This window comes from Bufo gargarizans, chromosome 3 (genome assembly GCF_014858855.1).
Source record: "Bufo gargarizans isolate SCDJY-AF-19 chromosome 3, ASM1485885v1, whole genome shotgun sequence".
NCBI lineage: Eukaryota > Metazoa > Chordata > Amphibia > Anura > Bufonidae > Bufo > Bufo gargarizans.
In genome coordinates this window covers 205,815,123-205,839,626 of record NC_058082.1, presented here as the reverse complement: position 1 = coordinate 205,839,626, position 24,504 = coordinate 205,815,123, and the positions used below count along the sequence as shown (strand labels likewise).

At 41.8% G+C, this 24,504-nt stretch overlaps 1 protein-coding gene across 1 annotated transcript in view; it reads left to right on the top strand.

Annotated features, from left to right (window-relative positions):
- TSGA10 (testis specific 10) overlaps positions 1-24,504 on the top strand; it is a 62,760-nt gene that overhangs the window by 10,701 nt on the left and 27,555 nt on the right. The window contains exons 3-12 of the mRNA XM_044285548.1: positions 2,596-2,661; positions 3,563-3,713; positions 11,622-11,791; positions 14,479-14,625; positions 15,955-16,128; positions 17,062-17,139; positions 17,991-18,142; positions 21,026-21,141; positions 21,994-22,148; positions 23,855-23,901. Of these exons, the coding sequence (XP_044141483.1) occupies positions 2,596-2,661; positions 3,563-3,713; positions 11,622-11,791; positions 14,479-14,625; positions 15,955-16,128; positions 17,062-17,139; positions 17,991-18,142; positions 21,026-21,141; positions 21,994-22,148; positions 23,855-23,901 (1,256 nt within the window). The remainder of the gene's footprint in view (positions 1-2,595; positions 2,662-3,562; positions 3,714-11,621; positions 11,792-14,478; positions 14,626-15,954; positions 16,129-17,061; positions 17,140-17,990; positions 18,143-21,025; positions 21,142-21,993; positions 22,149-23,854; positions 23,902-24,504) is intronic.

Here is a 24,504-nt window from a genome sequence, read left to right as displayed (position 1 = left end):
AGTAATTAAAAATGAAAAAATGAAAAAATAAATAAACACCGGATCCATTTTTCCGGATAACACCGGAGAGACGGATCCGGTATTTCAATGCATTTGTCAGACGGATCCGCATATGAATCCGTCTCACAAATGCCATCAGTTTGGATCCGGATTGATGGATCTGGCAGGCAGTTCCGGCGACAGAACTGCCTGCCGGAAACCTCTCTCGCAAGTGCGAAAGTACCCTAAAGTGGTTGACCAGATTTTCCGAACAGCCTTAGGCTACTTTCACACTAGCGTTCGATCGGATCCGTTCTGAACGGATCCGATCATAATAATGCAGACGGAGGCTCCGTTCAGTACGGATCCGTCTGCATTATTTTTAGCATATAACAGCTAAGTGTGAAAATAGCCTCGTACGGATCCGTCCAGACTTTCAATGTAAAGTCAATGGGGGACGGATCCGCATGAAGATTGAGCCATATTGTGGCATCTTCATACGGATCCGTCCCCATTGACTTACATTGTAAGTCTGGACGGATCCACACGGATCCGCACGCCTCCGCACGGCCAGGCGGACACCCGAACACTGCAAGCAGACTGATGCAGTCTGAGCGGATCCGCTCCATTCAGACTGCATTAGGGCTGGACGGCTGCGTTCGGGTCCGCTCGTGAGCCCCTTCAAACGGAACTCACGAGCGGACCGACGAACGCTAGTGTGAAAGTAGCCTTAGAGGGGTTATCTGAGAATGACAACTTCCTATGCACATGATACCGAAGGTGACAAATGTCTGACTGGTGGGTGTATGACTGCTGGGACCCTTACTGATCACATGAGCAGGGGCCTGTGCCCCTATATCAGTGATGGCTAACCTTGGCACTCCAGCTGTGGTGAAACTACGACTCCCAGCATGCTCCATTTATTTCTACAGAGTTCTGAGAGCAGCCAAGCAAGGGGGGCATCTTGGGAGTTGTAGTTTTACCACATTTGGAGTGCCAAGGTTAGCCATCATTGCCCTATATGAACGGAGCAGTGGTCAAGTATGGCTACTGCTTCTCCATTCAGACTATGGGATAGCCAAACGGTGTAATAAATTCATAATAAAATGATTTTTCACCATAAAGCGTTTGCTTGCAAATTCATATTTCACAGAGGGATCTTTTTAACCAAATGTAAGCTGCACATTCTGCCAGTACAACTGATGATGAGAAATTGCATCGACAATGTAGTTTATCTGTTTTTTTTTACCAAAGAGCATCTATTGACTCAATCACATAATCTGTATCGTTGTGGTCATAGTCAAGCCGATTATGACTTTTTCCTAAGGAAATAGAATGTAAAGGACAGCATTCTAATGATTGTGACTCAATGCTCCATTGTGACGCAGTGCTCTCCTGTTCAGCCAGTATCTGTCACAACAGAATACAAGCTCCAGCCACTGTCCAGCTCTCGCCTGGCTTTCTGTTTGTGAATCCCTTCATTTTATCTATCCTGCTTTCAAAGACAGTAGTAACAAGTAATATAGATGGCCAAGATATGCAGAACTGCATATAATTGGAAGTCAGCCATATTTCGTATACAACATAATTGTTAAATGTCATAAGTACTCTTAGGGTATTTTCACACTTGCGTTTTTCTTTTCCGGCACTAAGTTCCATCAAAAAGGCTCAATGCCGGAAAAGAACTAATCAGGTATATCCCCATGCATTCTGAATGGAGAGTAATCCGTTCAGGATGCATCAGGACGTCTTCAGTTCAGTCATTTTGACTGATCAGGCAAAAGATAAAACCGTAGCATGGTACGGTTTTATCTCCGGCCAAAAAAACTAAAGACTTGCCTGAATGCCGGATGCTGCGGTATTTTCTCCGGCCAAATACCGTAAGAGGGACTGAACTGAAGACCTCCTGATGCATCCTGAACGGATTGCTCTCTATTCAGAATGCATGGGGATATGCCTGATCAGTTCTTTTCTGGTATTGAGCCCTTAGGACGGAACTCAGTGCCGGAAAAGAATAACGCTAGTGTGAAAGTACCCTAAATCAATGATTGTCCATCTAACAACTATTGTATTTTATTCCAGGACTGAAACCACTGTCTTTGGCACCAATATAACTTGTCATCCCCTGCATGTATGCAAACTAGTGGAGACAAAGGCCCAGATGTACTAATCCTAAAGAAGCCGTAAGCTTAGACCGGCCGTCTAGACCTGCACCTGATGTATCAGGCTGGTGCACAGACACTATTCACTCACTATATACCAATATTGGTTGGCTTACTTTCAGACAGATTTTTATGCCAGAATTGTGCAGAAATTGTGATCCATCTTAGTTCCCACCCTCTTTCTTGCAAAGCTCCACCCACTTTCTGCTAAGCCCACCCATTTATCAGGCATGTTGGAAAAAAGTTTAGAAACCCTAGATGAGACATTTGCGCCCCTTTTTTTACACAGATTTTTGGCGCAGACACATTCGTAAATCTGGTCCAAAGTGTGGGGAAGATCTCCATTGGAACCAGTTGCCTATAATGAGCTGTTATCACTCATTTTTTGTCAGTTCTGATGTGGAAAGTGTTCATTTAATTAAAGTGACAATAATTTTATATTTTGTACTCTCAGAATGAAGTAAGACAACAGCAGAAAACCATTGATAACTTGGAGATAACAGTAAAAAATGCAAAATCGGTGAGTAAAAATGTCATATTTAATATAAATATGAGCCTCTAATAATTGTATAGTAATTCTGTAGTATAAAGGCTAGTGGAGCGTCGTATAGCCACTGGCAACCAGTCTAATGGTCCCTTTACAAAAGACGATATTACAGCAGATAGTCGGGAATGAAATGTTCCTTCCCGACCATCTGCTGATCGCTAGCAGAGGAGACGACTTCTTTTACATGCAGCGATCTCCTCCAGAGTATGGGAAGGAGTGATCGCTAATGCCATCGCTCTAACTCATATGAACTTGTTGTTTGAGGGTAGGAGACCATGTTTACACAGCACCATCTGCCACTGGGAAACAATCAATTTTGCAAAAAAAAAAAGGATTACCTGATGAACGAGCGTTTCGGGTTATCAGCGGTACATTTATACTGCCTGATCATCGCTAATGAGCAGTACTATGAACATTCGTTGGCGATAATCTGTGCAATTCTCAGCCCGTGTAAAAGGCCCTTAAGACATAAATTATTAGTTTGTTGTACTAAAATCACTACCGATCAGTAGCTTAATCTGAAACGTATGTATACTTATGGGTCTTGCCACTTCAGTGGTTGATGATTACACTACTCACAATAGCTGAGAATAGCTCAATGTCCCATATAGGTTATTATCTTCCAGCGCATTTAAAATGTTTCTTACATTGTTACTGTTCCTTTACGTGGTGCTATACACATCATTACCACACACCGGGTGGTACAGTCGTAGAGGTTACAGAGATGGTAGTCCCATCCAGAACAGTAGATACCCTGCTAATGATGCTGCAGTATATATGGTGCCATGTCAACATATTACTGAATACCGAATAATGTGTGCCATGCCTACTGTGGCAAATACATACTATAACGGTGCTGTTTCTTGTTACTCAGGAATCTAACATTGCCAAAGAACAATTAGAAAAAACTGCAACTGAGCTGGAGGAGAAAAAGCAGGATACCAGGGCCCTGAATCTACTTTTAGACAAAATGCAAGAAGACAGCGGCAGACTTAGCAAGAAAGTTGAAAAACTTGAGAAAGCCGGTATTTATCTGATATGTAAAATCCTAATATCGATGCTTCAAAGAAGCTAAATGATCAAATGCCATGTTCTATAAAATTGCTATACATAGCTTTTAATCCTGATGCACATTTAGATTAATGCAAAATGTTTTCATATTTTTTATTCTGGTTCTTTTCAGATAATGTCAATGTGCCACAGAACTTCAGTAGTTTGACCAAGCCCTCACATATCTTTTATTTCTGTGGCTATTGATCATAATGGTCAAAGCAGTGCTGTAGTTCTAGCATTATATTCACAAGTCAGGATGCTTAGGGTAAATAGCATTATAGTCTATCATCAATAGAAATAGGAAATGATACATAAAAATGTATTCCTTATTTTTACTGCAATTATTGGGGCAGGCTTTGTCTTCTATAGTAGCTCATGAAGGAAATAAGTCTTTGATATTCATACATTAAAGTGTCATTTAATTTTTTTATGTGTAGGGACAATGAATATAGGTGTTTTGTAATATACTTAATTGGGGAAATATGAGCAATACAGGTATGATGTGACGCACTGGGTCACCCAAGATCAAGTGAGGTGCTCTCAGTGAAATAGATTCCCCCAATCTATTCAGCAGTATACAATATAAAAACAGAAGTACTGGGCACTCCCGGATTTTGTGACCAATATTGAATTTATTATTTAGAACTACCGGGTATGTGCTAGGTCAATGTTAAATACTAATACACACTACAATTTCAATCAATAAAATCCATTATATAACACTCATAATAAAATCATGCCAATAAAATCGTATCAATAAAATCGATAAATAAAGCTAGTTGGATTGTTTGCATTATTCCCATTCACTAGCAGCATTCAAGGGTGTGAGTCCATTATTTCGAATCTCCGATCCGATTAAATATGGGAAGACAATGCTTTCGAGAAAAAATATTCGGATAAACAGAAATGTCTCTTCAACTTATGTGTTAAAGTGCTTGCCCAAAATTTGTTCAAGCGACGTCCCGCTACATTAAATTCTCAGTGGCGTCCCACTGAACTGAATTAATGTGTATTGCCAACACAAAATCGGTAATAAACTCGAACAGTCTTACCATTCGATGTACCAGGTGCCTGTGCAATACTCTAGACGTTGGTCTTTAGATATATCCGACCATAGTCCTGCGAGTTGTATCAACCACTGAGGAAGGGGGTAACACATGACCCCGAAACGCGTCTGGTTCCAACCCCCTAAAGGATCTCATCACAACATATGGACTATTGATGCAGGAAAAGTGCCTGGTAAATATATCGTCTGCTACACAAAAGTCGACCGAAAGCTTGATAAAGATTGTGCACAACTTATGTGCAAACAAGCGGCCGACGTGGGAGAGTCACACTGAAACGATTAATACAACTCGCAGGACTATGGTCGAATATATCTAAAGACCAACGTCTTCTAGAGTATTGCACAGGCACCTGCTACATCGAATGGTAAGACTGTTTGAGTTTATTACTGATTTTGTGTTGGCAATACACATTAGTTCATTTCAGTGGGACGCCACTGAGAATTTAATGTAGCGGGACGCCGCTTGAACGAACTTTGGGCAAGCACTTTAACACAAGTTAATTACGGTAAGTTGAAGAGACATTTCTGTTTATTCGAATATTTTTTCTCTAAAGCATTGTCTTCCCATACTTAATCGGATTAGAGATTCAAAATAATGGACTCACACCCTTGAATGCTGCTAGTGAATGGGAATAATGCAAACAATCCAACTAGCTTTATTTATCGATTTTATTGGCATGATTTTATTATGAGTGTTATATAATGGATTTTATTGATTGAAATTGTAGTAGGTATTAATATTTAACATTGATCTAGCACATAGTTCTAATTAATAAATTCAATATTGGTCACAAAATCCGGGAGTGCCCAGTACTTCTGTTTTTTAAATTGGGGAAATATGTTACTTTTTATTAGAAAACAGTATGTAAAGTCTCCGCTTAGCAAAACTCTCACTGAGGCCTCTTTCACACGACCGTATGGCTTTTTCAGTGTTTTGCGGCCCGTTTTTCAAAGATCCGTTGTTCCGTTTTTTTTTGCTGTGTTTCCGTTTCTATTCTGTTTTTCCGTTTTTCCGTATGGCATTTACAGTATACAGTAAATACATAGAAGAAATTGGGCTGGGCATAACATTTTCAATAGATGGTTTCGCAAAAATGGAATGGTGCATTTCCGTATGTGTTCCATTTTTTTGCGGCCCCTTTGACTTGAATAGAGCCACGGAACATGATTTGTGGGCAATAATAGGACATGTTCTATTTTTCAACGGAACGGAAATACGGAAACGGAATGCATTTTTATACAGACAGTATACGGAACGCAAAAAAATGAAAAATGGTTGTGTGAAAGAGGCCTGAGGGTTAGACTTTTAGGCTACATGCACACGACCGTTGTGTGTTTTGCGGTCCGCAGATCGAAATTTACGGGACGACACGGACAGCCTTTAATATAACTGCCAAGAACAGGACATGTTATATATTTTTGGCGAGCCTGTCACAATCCAGGCTCAAGCTTGACAAAGGGTACCTCATTAGGACCCGAAACGTTGCATTAGCCATAAATGTAATCGTGTGTACTACTGTACGAATAAAACTCAAATAGCAACTTCATTTGGTGTGCTGTTTCCGCCAATTGTATACAAGACTCCTGGGGTGGAAGGGATCGATTGGCGACGTGCACCCACGAAAGCCCCATACACGAGTGCTGTGGTTACTTCTGATTGGAATATATTTTTTGCGGGGCGGACAGCATCCGAGCCGCCAAAAACAACGGCCGTGTGCATGAGGCCTTAAACTGTCTCCAGTGAGGCATGTCCCATCATTTTTAGTAATGCCTATTATATACACATATAGGGGTGCAGGGCTGGACTAAAGAGAATGAAACAAAGAGACCAGAGACAGGCTGAGAAGCTTCACCATCATACAATTATGCAGCGTCTTCAGTGTTCAGTAGAATTGTGAAGATGGATTCTCCTTAGGAACCTTCAGTTAGAGGATTTCTTAAAGTGAACCTGTCACCACGCCTGACATGCCTGTTTTAATAGCATCATGCTTCCCCCGTGTAATAGCAATTCTAGAACATCTTTTCTTATGTCTCTATGTTGTGCCATTCCTCTATTCTTTCTATTAGAAGTTATGAATGAATTGCTGGCAGTCTGCAGTAAGGATACAGAGGGGAGGTAGCCAGTTGGGGAGGGCGGGTTGTACCTGTGTAGCGGTCAGAGGAGGAAGAGACCGCAAGTCAGGATTCAAGTACAGACAAGGAGACTGAAGATAAACCGGCTTTATTAAAGAAAAATATGTAACTGCCGGAAAATCGGATTAACAGTATAAACAGGTTTACACAGAATACTTGAACAAGGGTTAGGATAAATGCGTTCTACAGCAAACACATCAGAGTCCAGGCTACACTCAGCTAATATACTCCTATCTACCCCTGCTACTCAGGGACCGCTTCTACAGCGCACTTAAGTCCCTCTGCTCTATGCCCTACCGCGGATTAGCACTGGTGCACACTCACAGTTCTGGAGTTATCTGAGTAGAGGTCTGTTATGTCGTCTTCTCCCACGAGATGGATGCTTGTCTTCTCCGAATGCGTGATGGCCAGGGTCCTCTGGCTCCTGAATCAATCACTTGCTTTTCTCAGCGCGTGGCTTGCTTCTCTCTGGGTTATAGCTGCAGCACTTCAGTTAAGGCCTCTTACACACAATTTTTTTTTTTCCGTTTATGTTCAGTTTTTTGCGTTCCGTATACGGAACCATTCATTTCAATGGATCCGCAAAAAAAATGGAAGGGACTCAGTATGCCTTCCATTTCCGTATTTCCGTTTTTCCGTTCAAAGATAGAACATGTCCTATTATTGTCCACATAACAGACAAGGATAGTACTGTTCAATTAGGGGCCAGGTGTTCCGTTCCACAAAATACGGAATGCACACGGACGTCATCCGTATTCTTGCGGATCCGTTTTTTGCAGACCCCAAGATACTGAAAAAGCAATACGGTCGTGTGCAAGAGACCTAAGAGTCTTGATCTGTCTCAAACACAGCCAGCTTCTCATGCTCCTTGTCCCATCACTAGCCTTTACTTGGCTCCTAACATGGCAGCCATCCTCACAGCTCCCCAGGACACACACACTCCTCTAGCCAGGACTCTAACCCCGGGAATTTCTGGCTCCTGCTACCTCCTGTGTATAGCAGTAAAAGTTCAGCTTCCTCTTACTCAGAGCCACAGCGGCCTCTAGTGGCTGAAATAAGTCATCACAGTCTATGTAACACAATATTGCAGATATCTGTGCAAAGAACAGTATTCAAGGGGCTGACCCCTACACCTGCACAGTCTGACTCTATCTAATCAGTGCTGCCATTTTCAGTCTGTGCAGGTACACCCCCAACTGGTTACCACCCCTCTGTACCATTACTGAGGCTAATAGCAATTCATTCATAACTTCTAGCAGAAACATAGAGCCATAAGAATAGATGCTCCAGAATTGTTATTACACAGGGAGTGCATGTAGCTATTAAAACAGATGTCAGGAGCGGTGACAGGTCCTCTTTAAAAGAGAGTTTACATAAAGTTTCCTAATAAAAATTAACATACTGGTATTTCCCCAAAAAGTGCATTACAAATACAGTGGTATTTCCCCAAAAAGTGCATTACAAATACAGTGGTTTTAACACACAGTGAGCAGATTTACTAGTCCTATCTAATATTTTAACACTGTAAACGTAAGGTGGCCATACACATAAGATAAAAGTCGGCCGGAATAGCATTACAGCTATAGGGGAACTATAAATACCTGTGTTCTTCCCAAATAAAATCTGTGGAGGGATCAAAGCCCCCTTCCCCAATAACTGTTATATTATTGTCTCCAGCTAAAAAACTTAACTTCAACAGTTTTCAAATTAGGCTACTTTCACACTTGCAGCAGAGTGATCCTGCAAGCAGTTCTGTCGCCGGAACTGTCTGCCAGATCCGGCAATCTGCATGCAAACGGACAGCATTTGTAGACGGATCCGGATGCAGATCCGTCTTACAAATGCATTGCAAAAACGGATCCGTCTCTCTGGATGTCATCCGGAGAAACGGATCTGTTATATATATTTTTTTACATTTTTACCGGTGTGCTCATGCGCAGACCAGAAGGACGGATCCGGCATCGCGGTATTTTTACACTAATACATTTCAATGTAAATTAGATCCGGCATTCCGGCAACTGCATGCTGCGTTATTTCCTCCATCCAAAACGCTGTTCAGTGACTGAACTGGTGACCTCCTGATGCATCCTAAACGGATTTCTCTCCATTCAGAATGCACAGGGATGAAACTCATCAGTTCTTTTCCGGTATTGAGCCCCTATGACGGAAAATAAAAACGCTAGTGTGAAAGTACCCTTAAAAGCCATGTTACTACTGGCAAATGCATTTAAGAAATTCAGTGTGGACATCAAATCAAGTGATCATATACCAGCAAGTCTATTCTTACTATAGAACATGTATCTAATATATAAAGCTGAGTGTATGTATGTATGTCCGCTAAAGGAATCCGCACTGTCGCGTTTACAATCATGAAATTTGGCACCCGGGTACATCAGGTGTCCAGGAAAGTCTTAAACCAGGTCTCAGCTCTCTAGCACGTACCGTTCCTGAGATATTCCCAAAAAAATGCATTAGCCAATAGAAGCCTGGTCACATGACCCTTATCAGCCAATAGAAGCTCACAGGCCCTTGGTCTCCACATACACACAGTTTTACACCAGGTTTCCATAACAACCCAGCCATTTTTCTTTACTGCTGTAGGTCAGCTTTAAAGGAGCAGGCCGGTGTGGATGACACTGTTAAGGGAGCGGAGTGCTTTGGAGGTCACAGTTCAGAGGCAAGTAGGGTGGCCATTCACGCCACCCTAAAAAAAAAAAGACTTAAAAACCCTGCCCCCAGGTCCAGCTAAGCCATGCCCCGACCCAGTTAGGCCATGCCCCATCACACTCCGCAGCTGACAGGGATTGACAAAATGAAGGTAAAAATCAACTTCTGTCAGCTGCATGGGTGGGAAGGAGGGTGACTTTCTCCCTGCAGCTCATGCTCAGACAGCACAGTGCTGCTGTCTGAGAGTGAGCTGTTCAAAAGGACATCCCTGTGTCCGTCCAGGCCCTGCGCCGGACGGAGGACAGGGAGTCTGAAAGCCGGACTGTCCGGCCTAAAACCGGACCTCTGGCGACCCTAGGGGCAGGCTGCTGTGGAGGTCACAGTTAAGGGGACGTTCCGCTATGGAGGCCAGTGTTAAGGGGCAGATTGCTGTAGAGGCCACTGTTAAGGGGACAGGGTGTTGTGGAAATCACTGTTAAGGAGATGGGGTACTGTGGAGGTCACTAATAAAGGGGCTGCTGCTGTGTAGGTCACTAATAAAGGGGCTGCTGCTGTGTAGGTCACTGTTAAAGGGGCGGAATGCTGTGGAGGTCACTGTTAAAGGGGCGGGCTGCTGTGGAGGTCACTGTTAAGGAGGCGGGATGCTGTGGAGGTCACTGTTAAAGGGCGTGCACTGTATTGGTCTCTGTTAAGACCAGGGAACGGTGGAGGTCACAGTTAAGGGGACGATCCGCTATGGAGGTCAGTGTTAAGGGGGCGGGGTGTAGTGGACGTCACATTTTAAGGGAATGGAGCTCTGTGGAGGTCACTGTTAAGGGGGAGGGTTATTGTGGAAATCACTGTTAACAAGGTGGGGTACTGTGGAGGTCACTAATAAAGGAACGGCTGCTGTGGAGGTCACTGTTAAAGGGGAGAGCGCTGTGGATGTTACTGTTAACGGGGCAGGCCGCTGTGGAGGTCACTGTTAAAGAGGTGGGGTATTGTAGATGTCACTGTTACAGTGGATACTGTCGATATCTTTTAACGACACACACAAACATTAAATGAAATATATAAAATATACCCGTTGAGGATTTCACAATCAGATCTTGTATTCACTAGGGGATTTATGCAGCTGCATATGCTGAAGCACATACAGGCTGTTACAACACCTTCATCCTTTGAGACTATTCCTGTTAGTAATGAAGGTGTAAATGTTTAGATATTGTGTCAAAAATTGTTCCCACTTTGAACCTGTCCACAGTAGCATCGTGGCCTCATGTTGTAACAGTGCCATGGTTTCAAAGCAAAATCAGGACTTACATGGTTTTTGGTGCCAGATCCGGCTTTTTCAGTTTCCCATGCCGCACACAAAAACACTACTTGCACTCCATTCCGGTGTGTTCAGTTTGTCCCCATTGACAATGAATGGGGACAAAACTGAAGCGTTGTGCTGCGGATTTGAGACTCTGATCTCAAAACCAGGCAGCACAATGCAGATGTGCTCTTTTTAGCCTTACTCCTGAAAAGAGCATGACTCAAGTGAGCTTAAAGGGGTTGTCCAGCTTCTAACACAATATTATCTATGCCCTGGACAGCACTTTATATAATATAAAAACCTGCTCCCCACCATTCCGTTCCAGCACTGAGGGTCCGGTCCTGCTCCCGCTTCCTCTCCCCGGCCAGTGCTGCCAATCACCAGAAGTAGCAGGACCAGACCCTTGATGCTGGATTGGAGCAGCAGGAAATAGGTGAGTGCTTTTTTAATGTTATATACAGTGCTGTCCAAGGCATAGAAGCTGGATAACCCCTTTAATGCCACTTTCACGTGGTTAGTATTTAGTTAGTGTTTTATCAGTACTTGTAGACCAAAACCATGAGTGAGTGCAAGTCTTTCCATTAGGGCTCATACATATGATCGCCATGTTCAATAACTAACAACATAGAAGTATATGAGTCAGCAACCTTTAGGGAACATTCAGTACATTAAAAGGATTTTCTGTTTGATTAATACTGTTTCCTTTTAATTCACTAGAGAAGAAGAATGTTTTAACAAATGAGAAGGGTAAAGCAAAGTCTCCTTCTAAACTTGACTCATTTGTAAGGAGTCTGGAGGAAGAAAGGGATCACTACAAGAGAGAAGCAGAACATCTGAGGAGGATGCTTCGAGGTCGTAGCAGTAGTCCAAAGCGTAGCCCTTCCCGGGTCAGTATTCCTAGTGTGACGTTTAGATGTAAACTCTGACAATATTTGAATAAGCTTTATCCAAAGAAACGTACTATCTTTTTTAAGAGTGTTTACAGCTAGGGTATTGGACCATTGTGCCTAGGACCCATTAGTAGAAACTACCTGAGAGTCCGCCCTCAAGATATATGCAAATATTTCCTGGGCAGTTTTAGGTTTAGCATTTTTTTCAGTTTTTTTCATTGCAGTATGCCAACAGCCATAACTTGTTAGAAACAAATAGTAAATCTGGTTTGGTAATTTGACTTGTTTTTCCAGCATGTCCTGTGCAGTAAAAATTACATTATAAGGGTACTGCTACATGGCACAGTTGCGATGTGGACTCGCTGTGGTCAGGTACCGTGTGGCCATCAGTGATGGTCAGTTCGCAGTGTTCGCCAGCGAACACATGCGGGCTGCCATCTTTAGTAAGGTAGACTCACCCATCCGGCCATGCACAGGTAAGCCCTTACCTGTGCCTGTGCCGGCAGCCGGTCTGAAATCAAATGCAGTCACCGGGAGCAAGCAGTTCCGAGAACAGCCGCCGGGGGCCTTCATCGGGTTGTTCTCGGAACTGCCTGCTCCCGGTGACTGCATTTGGCGAACACTGCGAACTGACCATCACTGGTGGCTATATCACAGATTTGTGACTTCACATGAAGTTATGAAGTATTAAAGGGGTTCTCCGGGCTTTTAATATTGATGACCTATCCTCAGATCGGCGAGCATCTGACACCTGGGACCTCTGCCGATCAGCTGTATGAGGAGCCAGTGCACACAGTGTGCATGTGCCGTCTCCCTTCTCTGTTCCTGCTCTGCTGCTGCTTTGCCGTAGACAACAGCGGTGAGAAGGGAGACGGCACGTGCGCACTGAGCACGCCGTCTCCTCATACAACTGATTGGCGTGGGTGCTGGGTGTCTGACCCCTGCTTTTCTGATATTGATTAGTTATGCTGGTCAAAAATAACTAAGGTAGGTATTCCGGTTTCCTATAATGTGTTTGATCCAATCAGGGAAGAGATGTATGAGCCTGTAGTGCAGTTTAAAATCATCCATTTACAGAGTCTGTCTTGTCCATTCTCAATACTTGAAGAGTAATTGGGTGTGGAGCTTTTTTAGTGCCCATTTACTTGTGCAGATTATTTTGGCAGTTATTAGGCACAAATGTTCACACGCATGCTCGTTCCCGATAACTGACCCTTGTAAATGTGCTGCAGATCCTCTGACAAATGAGCAAAGCATTTGTATGTCGGTGATGCAATAGTTTATGCAACTCTTAAAATCATTATTCTCTGGATACTGTAGGTCATGAACATCTGATCAATGGGGTCCGACACCCAGGACCCCTGCCGATCAGCTGTTTAAGAATGCCCAGGCTCTCCAGTGAGTGACCACTGGTCAAATGGCCTAGGCACAGCTCAGCCCCATTCATTTTAATTTATATTTACGTAATTGTTATTTTGCGAGAAATCTTTTGGGGATGTGGGATAGAAAATTACTATGGATCCCTATGAGATCTGTGTATACTCCTGTGAAACTGTATGTGAACAATTGATCATAGTAATGTTCTAACATGCCCATCCAGAGGAAATAATCTGCTGCATGTAAATGCCCCTGAACAGGTCGGCAGTGATAGGGAATGAGTGCTTTTTTTCCCAGCTCAAAACTCTTTGTATGCCAGTTTTCTAGTGTAAAAATCACAAATGTTTGTGCAAACAGCATTTTTCAAAAACATTGCAGATCTCTACTATCCTCCCCTGGCCTCACCACTCAGCAGAGTGGGACCAGTAAAGCTTTGACAGATTTACAATCATTACCCCAGAAGACCTGCATAAATTCCTACTGAAATCTATGGCAGCTGATGGCTTGTACAGATTTCAGTCTGTGACAGTGCAAAATGCAAGAAATGTATTACGAGGTAGGCATCTCTTAATAAATTTGGCACACCTTACTCCAGTGGATTTTTTACAAAGACTGTGTCACGATCAGTGTGGGGGGAAACTCCACATTGAACTGGGCCTGGAAACTAGGGAAGAGACAGGTCATCTCCTAGACAACCCTAATCCGGGCCCTAACTACCTATCAATATGAATAGACCTTGAAGGTAGGAATATTCATAAGCAGGATACCTAGGCCCTGATTTCCCTATAAGGCCCTGGAATAAGTATAGGACCAGAGACCATCCATTCCTCCCCAGATGGACGAATCGAAGTCTCTGTCTCAGGCCCAGATACAACAACAAGGAATATAACAAATACAAACAAACGCGACACTTAACTTCTGTAGAGATGGAAGAACAGGAACACCAGAGAGGATCTCACACCAGCTCAGCCAAACCCAAATTAAGCTATCGACCGCATAGTCAGAAGGGTGGGGTAAGAATATAAAGGGTAGAAGTGATGACCACTGAGCAACAGCTGAGAAAAGGGAAGTGGTCATTAACCCTATCAACATTGAATCAAGAGAAATCAAGGAGGTTTTTAGATTCCGCCATGCTCAGCTAATCTCCTTTTTACTCAGTCACCTGAGGGACCGTGACAGACTGGTATAGGAAATGCCAGTCTTTAGTAAATGTGTCCCATTTTTTTTTTATTCACCCTTTTCAGTATTTGGGAGTATGAATGTTTCTATAAAGGTTTCTCATGTGAAAAATCTCTACAATTTCACAGTTCGACTCAGAAATCAAGAAGACGGTTCGAGAACGTGATGACCTCCAGAACATGCTCACAAAGTATGAGCGTCACATGGCAGAAATCCAAGCCAACGTCAAAGTTCTGACATCAGAGAGAGACAAAACAAACTTGCTTTATGAGCGGGTAAGCACTCCATCTCATTTATGTTCTACAGACCTGTCACCTCTCCTGACATGTTTGTTTCACTAACTATTTGCATTCTTCATGCAACACCAATTCTGGAGCATCTATTCTTATATGAAATACTGTGCCGTTCCACTATTATTCCTGATAGTTCATGAATCAATGTACAACTGCACAGTCTTACACTAGCAGCACTAAAAACACCCAGTTGTACATTTATCCATACATTTTTATTAAGAATAACAGAGAAATGGCACAACACTGTCATAAATGTCATTTCATGTGGAATACAATTATTTACTGAATCAGACATGTCAGGAGAGGTGACGGGTCCTCTTTAACAAACAAAAAAGTAATATGTGTTCTCAGTCTCTACTGACACTATTTTAGATTCAACAGTTTTGGAGATTGGGTTTAGAAACATGTAAAATAATTATAAAATAGTAACAGATGCCTGAACATAAAACAGACCGAAAAAACCCCAATCAAATACCCTGCCACATTTTCTCCCTGACAGATACAGACAAAAGCAAACAAACCATGAATATTATAACCAATGAACTGAAAGATCCACTCTCCATGGTCACAGTAGAGAAGATCTAGTCTTCTAAAATAAAGAGTTCTCCACAAAGCTACATTAGAGGAGATTTACTAAAGCCGCTTTCACGCAGTGTTTCATCCACGACTTCCATCTCTGATTGTGAGCCAAAACCAGGAGTGGATAGTACACAGAGATAAGGTATAAGGAAAAGATCTGAACCTGTTCAGTGTTTCTCTCCTGCTTTTGGCTCACAATCCCTGACGGAAATCACTGACCAAACACTGTGTGAAACTGGCTAAAGCGAAATGTGCAAAAAGGTGTAGACATTTTTTGTACCTAGGAAAAGGTAGCTTAGAAAAGTTTTTGACCCGAAATGTGCCAACATGCACATACATTCTTTTGATGCAACCGAAATTTTACAAAAAGTAAGCCATCTAAGAGGAGGTGGAAGAGAAAAGTATGTAAGATGTCAAGCAAGATGCACCAAGTCTACCACACAACGTGACATATTTGGACCATCTTCTGCCTGCCTGGCCTAGATTTAAGCTGTCTAAATTTAAGATAGTAGCCATACATCTCAGCCAGTATTCATACTTAGGACACAGTACAGCTTAACTGCTGTGAACCCTAACCTTTGGCCCCCTTAGTTCTGCTGCACCCACTATTCTTCATGGTTAATGTCATATCTTTTATTTAAACAATAGGCTATGCTTTTGTAGCAGAAGTATACCTTTTCCATCTCGTTTCCAACCTCTCATGGTGAATCACGCAAGTTGTATATTTGTTAGGCACAGCAAGAAATCACCCAACTTCGAAGGGAGCTCATGCGATCTACAAAGACCCCCAAAGCCAGTTTAACAGCTCAAACCATTCTGCGGCGTGTGGAGAGTGAAAGAGACAATGCCATTTCAGATCTGAGGCGCATGACCACAGAGCGTGACAGCTTGAGAGAGCGGCTAAAGGTAAAGGAAACATTTTCTAATCATATTTCTTACATTCTGCACCAGCACACGTGAAAAAATAGCGCTGCGACTACCAGGAGACATTTTGCTGCATAGCAGTATCAAACCATAGGAGTATCATGAATATGAGGGTTTTGTTTGCCAATGGTTATGTGACAAAATGCTTCCTAAGAAAGGGGTGAAAAGGAGTGTAAATACTGCCATGCATTTCATGGGGACAGATAACCTCTCCTATTACCCAACAGTACAAAAATGATTGTGCTGTTTGGCTAATAGAAGCTATTAAAGAATACAGCAGACTCGTAGTTAGGAGTCCGCTATATTCATGAGGGGAACTCCCGCCCTTGTCAGCAGCGATTGACAGGATGCAGCTCGTCAATCACTACTCAGAATGGCGGGGGAGGCACTCAGATGAAAGTGGAGTGCTCCCTCATGAATACAGTTAACATAATCTTTGACAGCTTCTATTAGTCAGACAACATAATATTGATGTGCCATTCAGACTAAGAGGAGAGGAAACCCGTCCCCATATTATGCTGTCCTTAAACAGAGCAACGTATATGCTGACAGATCTTACTGGCTATATCTCAGATTTGATGTCATATTGAGGTGATGTGCCATAAATATCAGTGGTCTAGCTGCTGGGATACCCAAAATTCCAGAGAACTCGGATGTCCTGTCCCTCGTTTGCTTTTGGAAGATATGTGGCATTTGTATTTCTCCTATAAGCTTTATATGTCTGCCAGGAAGGGAGATGGTGCACGGATTCTTGGGACAGGTGGGGGTTCCAACACTTTCTCCATCTAATCGGAGGTTCATGGCTTATCAAATCAGTATGGCAGAAGAAAAGCCCTTTCAGTTTTGTTCTATGATTTTTGCCACTTTTACTGTTGATGCAACTTTCTCAAGGTCTTTCTTGCTGTGTCAATGCAGATTTCACAAGAAACAGCTATAGGCGACAGAGCTCATATGGAACAGAAAATTGAAGAATTACAATTAACAATTCAAATGGTAAGAACTAAAATGTAATAAGAGATTTTGAATCATCTGTGTAACAATTTTACAGCATATGACATTTTATTTTCTAAATGGGTTTTTATCTGCTTTATTTCTGGGGGGAAAAAACTTTAAAGACTGTCTTTACAATCAGTGTAATCCAGGTCATAAACAGCTAAAGTCATACAAAAATTTTTTTGTTTCTCATGATGACAACTAACTATTTGCAAAGTTACTTAACTTTTTAAAGAAAAGTATGGAACTGCCTGCACTTAGCACTGACCGTTAGAATACTGTGGTCCTGAATATCTACTCAGCCATAAGCGCTGTCCTGTTCCTCTCTCCTCCCTGCACTCTGTAACTAACAGGGAAGAGAGAGGAAAACCCACTTAGGGCTGACAGTAGTTATACTTGAACATACTGTAGTTAGTTTTGTTCTGCGCTCTCTTTCCTGTGCTCAGTAACCAAGAGATGTGCAGGAAAGACAGAAATGTACAGTCAGCGCTGGCAGCAAGTCAGTCATGGACACAAGCAGAGAGGGTACATACAGGGATGAAGGAGCATGCGTTAGGGAGATAAGAGGCAGGCTGGAAGCCTGCATGTGTATGTTCTACATAATCGTCAGCAATGTTCAGTATAATGCTGAAGACACTCTCTTCAGCTATACTCAGTGATGCTAACAAGACTCTTTACACCCTGTTTTCTAATATAAAAAACAATCACCTTTCCCTAATAAAGTACACAATATAAAAAATAATCTGAAATGATAGTTAAAAGCCTGTATTTAACTGAGGTTAGTATATGCATACATTGACTATTGCTGCCAGATGTTTCGGGTTCATTATTAAGCAGGATTTCTTATATAGCTAGAACGTGAACGATTGGACCAGAAGTCTGAGCTGTCCCTAATGAAGGACACAGTGTCATCTATGGAAACTGAATTAAAAGTACTCAGCAGAAGAGCAGCTGAAACTGAAAATGAGTTGAGACAGCAGAAGTCTGAATGTGATTCTCTGAGGTATATTGTATCTGCAGTTTTTTAAGGAAATTATTAGAGATGAGCGAATTTAAAAAAAATTTGATTCAATGCGATTTTATTCCATGCAGATCGGGTTAAAAAAACTGATATTTCCTGGCTGTACAGAGCCTTTATAGTGGTGTAGAACACTGTGCTTTGCAGTAACACGCATAGCGAGTCTGCTGTGGTAGTGAAATTATACTATGAGTCAGTACGACATGTAGATGACAGGTGTCACTATTAGAATCACTGCACACTTCACTTATTTGGGCAGTCACGGGGCCAAAACTGACCAAATAACTCAAGTATGAACTCAGCCTTGCAGGTCGATGAAGCGCACTCCTTTTACACCGTCGTCAGCTGATTCCACATAGATGTCTACAGAACCTGTTCTATTAAACGCTTATACAAGTAGAGCCCCACTGACAGAGTGGAGAGGGTGTCAGCAGTAAGTTTGTGTTGAGGTCACTAATTATTATGCCCTTCCTCTGATCCATCAGAACAATAACCCCCAAAAAACGGATCCTGTCTGTTGAGCATCCGCCTTCAATCGGTCAGCATTTGGTCAGTAATCCATCAGTATTGCTAATGCCAAAAAAACAGGAGTGGATCAAAAACAGAGATGACCTAGTCAACCATTCACGAACCGCTGGGTTGCTGGTCAAGACACGACTGCTAGATGACACCGGAAGCTCAGGCCTCTCACTGCGACTCCTGCTGCAATGCCCCCTTACTCTGCTGTGACCTGTGCCTGCGCCAGAAACAATTAGGCCTCTGCCACTCCCCTGTGCAGGGCTGGCACTCTGTCTGACATACTGTTAGATCAGATAAATAAATAAAAAGGATATTAAAACACCCCAAAAAAGTCTGTAATTTTCTCACTTCACCACACAACGGCTAATTAAGCTCTTTTTTTCCCACTAATACACACCAAAAAGGGCTGTAATTTTCTCATCTCACCACACAACGGCAAATACATTTTTGTGCCACTAATACACTCCAAAAAGGGCTTTAGCATATAACTGCACCGCTGAATGGCAAATAGACCATTATTTTTTTCCACTTATACACAACACAAAAGGCTTTAGAACAGATAACTGCACCGCTGAATGGCAAATATATTTTTCTTTTGCCACTAATACATGCCTCAAAAGGCTTTAGAACAGATAACTGCACCGCTGACTGCAAAATATATATATTTTTTCCATTAATACATGCCAGAAAAGGCTTTTGGAACAGATAACTGCACCGCTGACTGGCAAATATATATTTTCTTTTTCCACTAATACATGCCAGAAAAGGCTTTACAACATATAACTGCACCGCTGAACGGCAAATATATTTTTCTTTTGCCACTAATACACGACAAAATGGGCTGTAATTTTGGCACTTCACCACACAACGGCTAATCAGCCCTTTTTTCCCACTAACACAAGCCAAAAAATGCTTTAGAAAATATAACTGCACCGCACAAGAGCAAATAAGATGTAGAAATATTTCTTTGTAATAAACCCTGTTAATGCCTGTATCAAACAGCACTTGCACCCCAATAAGAACGGTTTGCTGGAATTACAGAGCTGTATAATGGCAATTTCGGTGCCCAGTCAGTGCAGCAAGGTGTAATAGGAATGTTCCTATTACCCAAGCTGTAACCTCCCCTACTGAACCCTGTTCAACATAAATGCTGTGGAATGGTTCCTCCCTATCTATTCCCTACACCTTGAATAATCTTTCCCTGCACTTGTAAATAGTTTTTTTTAGCACAATTAAGTTTTTTCTAACACTTTCCCTTGCGCCTGCTGGCGTCTCTCCCTGCACTAAGTACACTGGTAAATGGCAGAATCTAAGATGGCTGACGCTATTCATAGGGCTGTGAGATCACAGGGCTGGCTGGCTGCTGATTGGCTGCATGTATGGCATTATGGGTGATCCCTCTTTCCCAGAGTTCCTTTTTCCATGTCCTCACACGTGCAGCAGCCATTTTAGGAAAAAATGTGATTCGTTACCACGAAGTGCGAGGAAATTCGGCTTCGGTGCGAATCGAATTTTTCCAGAAATTCTGATCGAATTCCACTTCATCAGCTTCGATTCGCTCATCTCTACAAATTATATATAAAATTATATATAGAATGGTTAATAAGGCACTGTACAGGTATATGATACGTGAAGCTAATCTGTGTTGTTTTCCAGAGGGGGTTTGCATGCATTCTTTTGTATTTTAGTGTGGAACCTGCACTGAAAAACGTCAACAAGTATGCTATATACAGTATGAACAAGAACCTATAAAGAAATACTCTTAGGGAATGTTCACATGGGTGCAAGTGGTGTTGTGGGTCCTGCACTGCAAATTTACATGGAAAGAACATTAACTCTTTTTATCGAATTTACATGAACAGCAAAATCTCCATGTAAATCAGCATGCAGATTTATGTGCGAGATGTATCCCTTGTGTTCCACTGGCAGTTTCCATGTCAAAACAAGGATAAACAACATCAGTAATAAAGGTTATTATGCTAGTGCATAAACCTGTCGAATGTGCTGTTCTATGTGATTGATGATATTAGGCTTCATACACACGACTGTATTATTCAGCCATGTGCTATCCGCAATATTTTCAGTTAGCACACTGACTCTATAGGACCATACAATCATCCATTGCAGATCCATGTGGCCATTTTACAGATTATAGAACATGTCTTATTCTTGTAGGTTTTGCGAACGAGAATAGTCATTTTTATTGATGGGAGTAAAAAATGCGTAATGGATACACAGAAGTATCTGTATTTTGCAGAGCCGTGGATTGCAGATGAAAATACAGATACGGTTGTGTGTATGAGGCCTTAGTCTGGATGATGTTCACAATTATGGATCATTACATTTCAGATTGCTGAATAACAAAACCGAACACGCCTTAGACGAGGCTCAGCGTCAACATTCACTGAAGCTAAATGAGCTGCAGTTAGTGCAGGAGAAAAATGCCAGGCTAGAGAATAAAATAGGTAGGTTACATGGTAAAGGTGAGCAGTGCAATTTTAATTTCTCATGGTGCTAACTAGAGATAAGCAAATGGATTTTAAACTAATTCAATTTGTCTCGAATTTCATACAAATTCACATTCCAGACGAATATGAATCTTTTGAAGTTGACGTCCACCATTTTACAGGTCAGAAGACAGAGAAGAAGACATCTGCCACCAAAAAGCAATAATTTCTGGACAATGTTTTAATTTTTATAAATCTGCATTATGTTATTACATAGGCTGTTACCACCAACTACCATCTGTTTCCCCATAGCCATGTATGTCACTGTCACTTTGACATTACTAATTTACTAATTCTTTTTTGGTGTTAAAGGGCTTCAAAGGGATTGGATACAGTCCTAGGAGACCTTAGGGTATCTTACACAACTTTTAATAGCAATCAGAGCTGTTTCGATTTGAGTTGAGTGTATTTGTACCCAACGTGAATTTGCCAACCGCTTCACTCATCTCTAGTGCTAACATCAATTATATTACAGCTCCATTTTGTATAGATTAGGGCACCTGTAGAGGTGCTGGGTTCCATAGTGTGCTCTGCGTTCAGAGTTTTTATGCAGAGTGTTCATTGGATTCATACAGTTAAAGTATAGTAGAAGCCCTATGAGTCTTATAAGAGCTATGAATAAAACAGATATGATAACTGGCCAGTGGCATGCAACCTGAGCGCGGGCAGAAAGATGTTTTAGCTGGCTCTTGTCCTAGTGCCCTCACATGTACATTCATTTATGTACAAAAGATGCTTTCTATTACAGATTGTTTGGTTAACCGAATGTTTCCTAATTGTCTAATTGATTACTGCATCTTTCATTTCAAGATGAACAGTCAAACCAAAACCTTTTCCAGAAGGAAGAAATTACGATACTGCAGAAAACCATTGACGAGTTGGACAAAGAAAAGGACAATTTAATATACAGTATGGATCAGAAAAGCGAGAAGATTTCCTCTCTTGAGGGCAGCCTGGCTCTTAAAGTAAATACAATTAGTTTTACCATTTTGAGTGCTTTGAATATCAGTTAAGCCTAATCATGTTTTTAATAATTGTCATACTCCCTTGTACATCAGTGTATTCCTTGCTTCATGTATCATATTAAAAAAAGGGGTTATCCTGGACTTTGATGTTGGCCTATACCTCAGTTAGGCCTCCTGCACACGGCCATTCTTTTGGTCCGCATCCGAGCCACAGTTTTAGCGGCTCAGATGCGGACCCATTCACTTCAATGGGCCTGCAAAAGATGCGGACAGTACTCCGTGTGCTGTCCGCATCCGTTGCTCCGTTCCGTGGCCCCGCAAAAAATATATAACATGTCCTATTCTTGTCCGCGCTTTGCGGACAAGAATAGGCAGTTATATACAAGGCTGTCCATGCCATTCCGCAAATTGCGGAACGCACATGGCCGCCATCCGTGTTTTGCAGACTGCAAAAAAAAACGGAACGGTCGTGTGCATGTAGCCTAATTATGAGATTGATGTGAGTCCGATTCTCAGCACTAACATCAAATAGCTGATTGAAGGGGTTCATTGTTCACCAGACATAGTGCCCTACATTGGGCAGCGGTGGTACCTGGTTTTGCAGTTCAGTTCCATTTAAGGGCACTACAAAATATACATACAGTGGTGGCCTTAGCTGATCAGTGCGTCAGTCAGTCAGTCTGATATTGCTGGCCTACAGATAGACCACCAATATCAAAGTCCCAGAAATCATTTTAAGTATGGAGGAACAAGTATTTAAGTAAGTCAGGATAGCTGACAGGTCCTGCTTAGAGATTTCTCCAGCAAGCTTTACTGTGTAATTGTCACACTTTATGATAATAAACTGTGTTAAAAGTTTGCCATGGAGAACAACTTTAAGGGGAAGGAGCAGGTAGAAACTATGGCCCTGAGTCATTAAGACCACCATCTTCTAAGCCAGTCTTGATGGGACTGTGCTGCCGGAGAAGGCATGTTATTTATGATGGGGTGCAGGCTCGGAGCTGCCATAGATTTTGGTCACTATTTATTCCAGTTTCTGATGTAAATAATGATAAATGTATCTGGGTTGGCAGCCCTGCCCACACCCTGCCCTTGCCACGCTCCCTTTTTGGAAACCTAGCGAGGGTGGCATAAAATGCCAGTTGCGACTAAAATATTCAGAATGTCATTCAAAAAGTCACAAAACAGTTTTAAATGGCAAGTAGAAACTGGCCATCGATTTATTACTAAACTTGAGAATCATCAAGTAACATTATGGCAGACAGTGTATGTCCTTATGTGGTTCTATTACTGTAAATCCTATTGTGGTAATGCAATGTAGAGGAAGAAAAACAAATTTAGGTACAATGTAGCTGCTGCAACAACCAATTATTAATATTATTATTATAAAGAACATTTCCGTGGTTGTCTATAAAATCAGGATGAGTGTTGCTTTTTGTGGATAACCGTTTAGGGGATGCAGCTGTCTAATCTACTCTTTTCTATCAAATTGCTTTTATAAATGCCACCAAATATCTCTCAATCACACAGACATTGTTAGTAACATTAAAATGGACCATTATGAATAGCAGTTTGCTGGTTTCATGGAAGACTGAGCAGTGAAAATACATCTTGATCTGTTTCCAAGCATCTAGACCACAGATGAAAGTGACTGAATACATGTATAGGCAAATACATTAACCCCGTTTAATTTGTTTGCTCATCAGGAAAATGTAGTACAACGCATGCTCAGGGAGATGGAAGAATCTGCTCGGTAAGATGATATTTTCATATACAAATCTAACACAGTATCTGTACTGAATTTACATCTCAGAAGAGGCCAATATAGCTTCAAGATAGCCAGCGCCTTAGGCCCCTTCCATGAATAGTTACACCAAAACCTTTTAACAAATAAACAAGCAACATTAGCCTGAAATTATTTTATGCTACGGAGCATACAAAGTCAATATATGCAGAACAGCTTCTAAAGAGAAAACACACAGGCCCTGTATCTACTTGAATACAGTCCTGGCTCAAAGGGTCAGACAGCCTATCCCAAAAGATTGCAGCCGCTGTACAGTGCATGCAGATTCCTGGATACTAAAAATGTGTCTAGTTAATGTGCAATTCAGGAATCTCAAGCTAGATACAGCTACTATAGAATCTGTAATAGCAGCCATTAGAAGTTTGGGTGTAGACATATGCGGTCATTTATCAAACTGGTGTAAAGTAGAACTGGCTTAGTATTCCATAGCAACCAATCAGATTCCACCTTTCATTTTTGACAGCTCCTTTGGAAAATGAAAAGTGGAATCTGATTGGTTGCTATGGGCTAATAAGCCAGTTCTACTTTACACCAGTTTGATGAATGACTCCA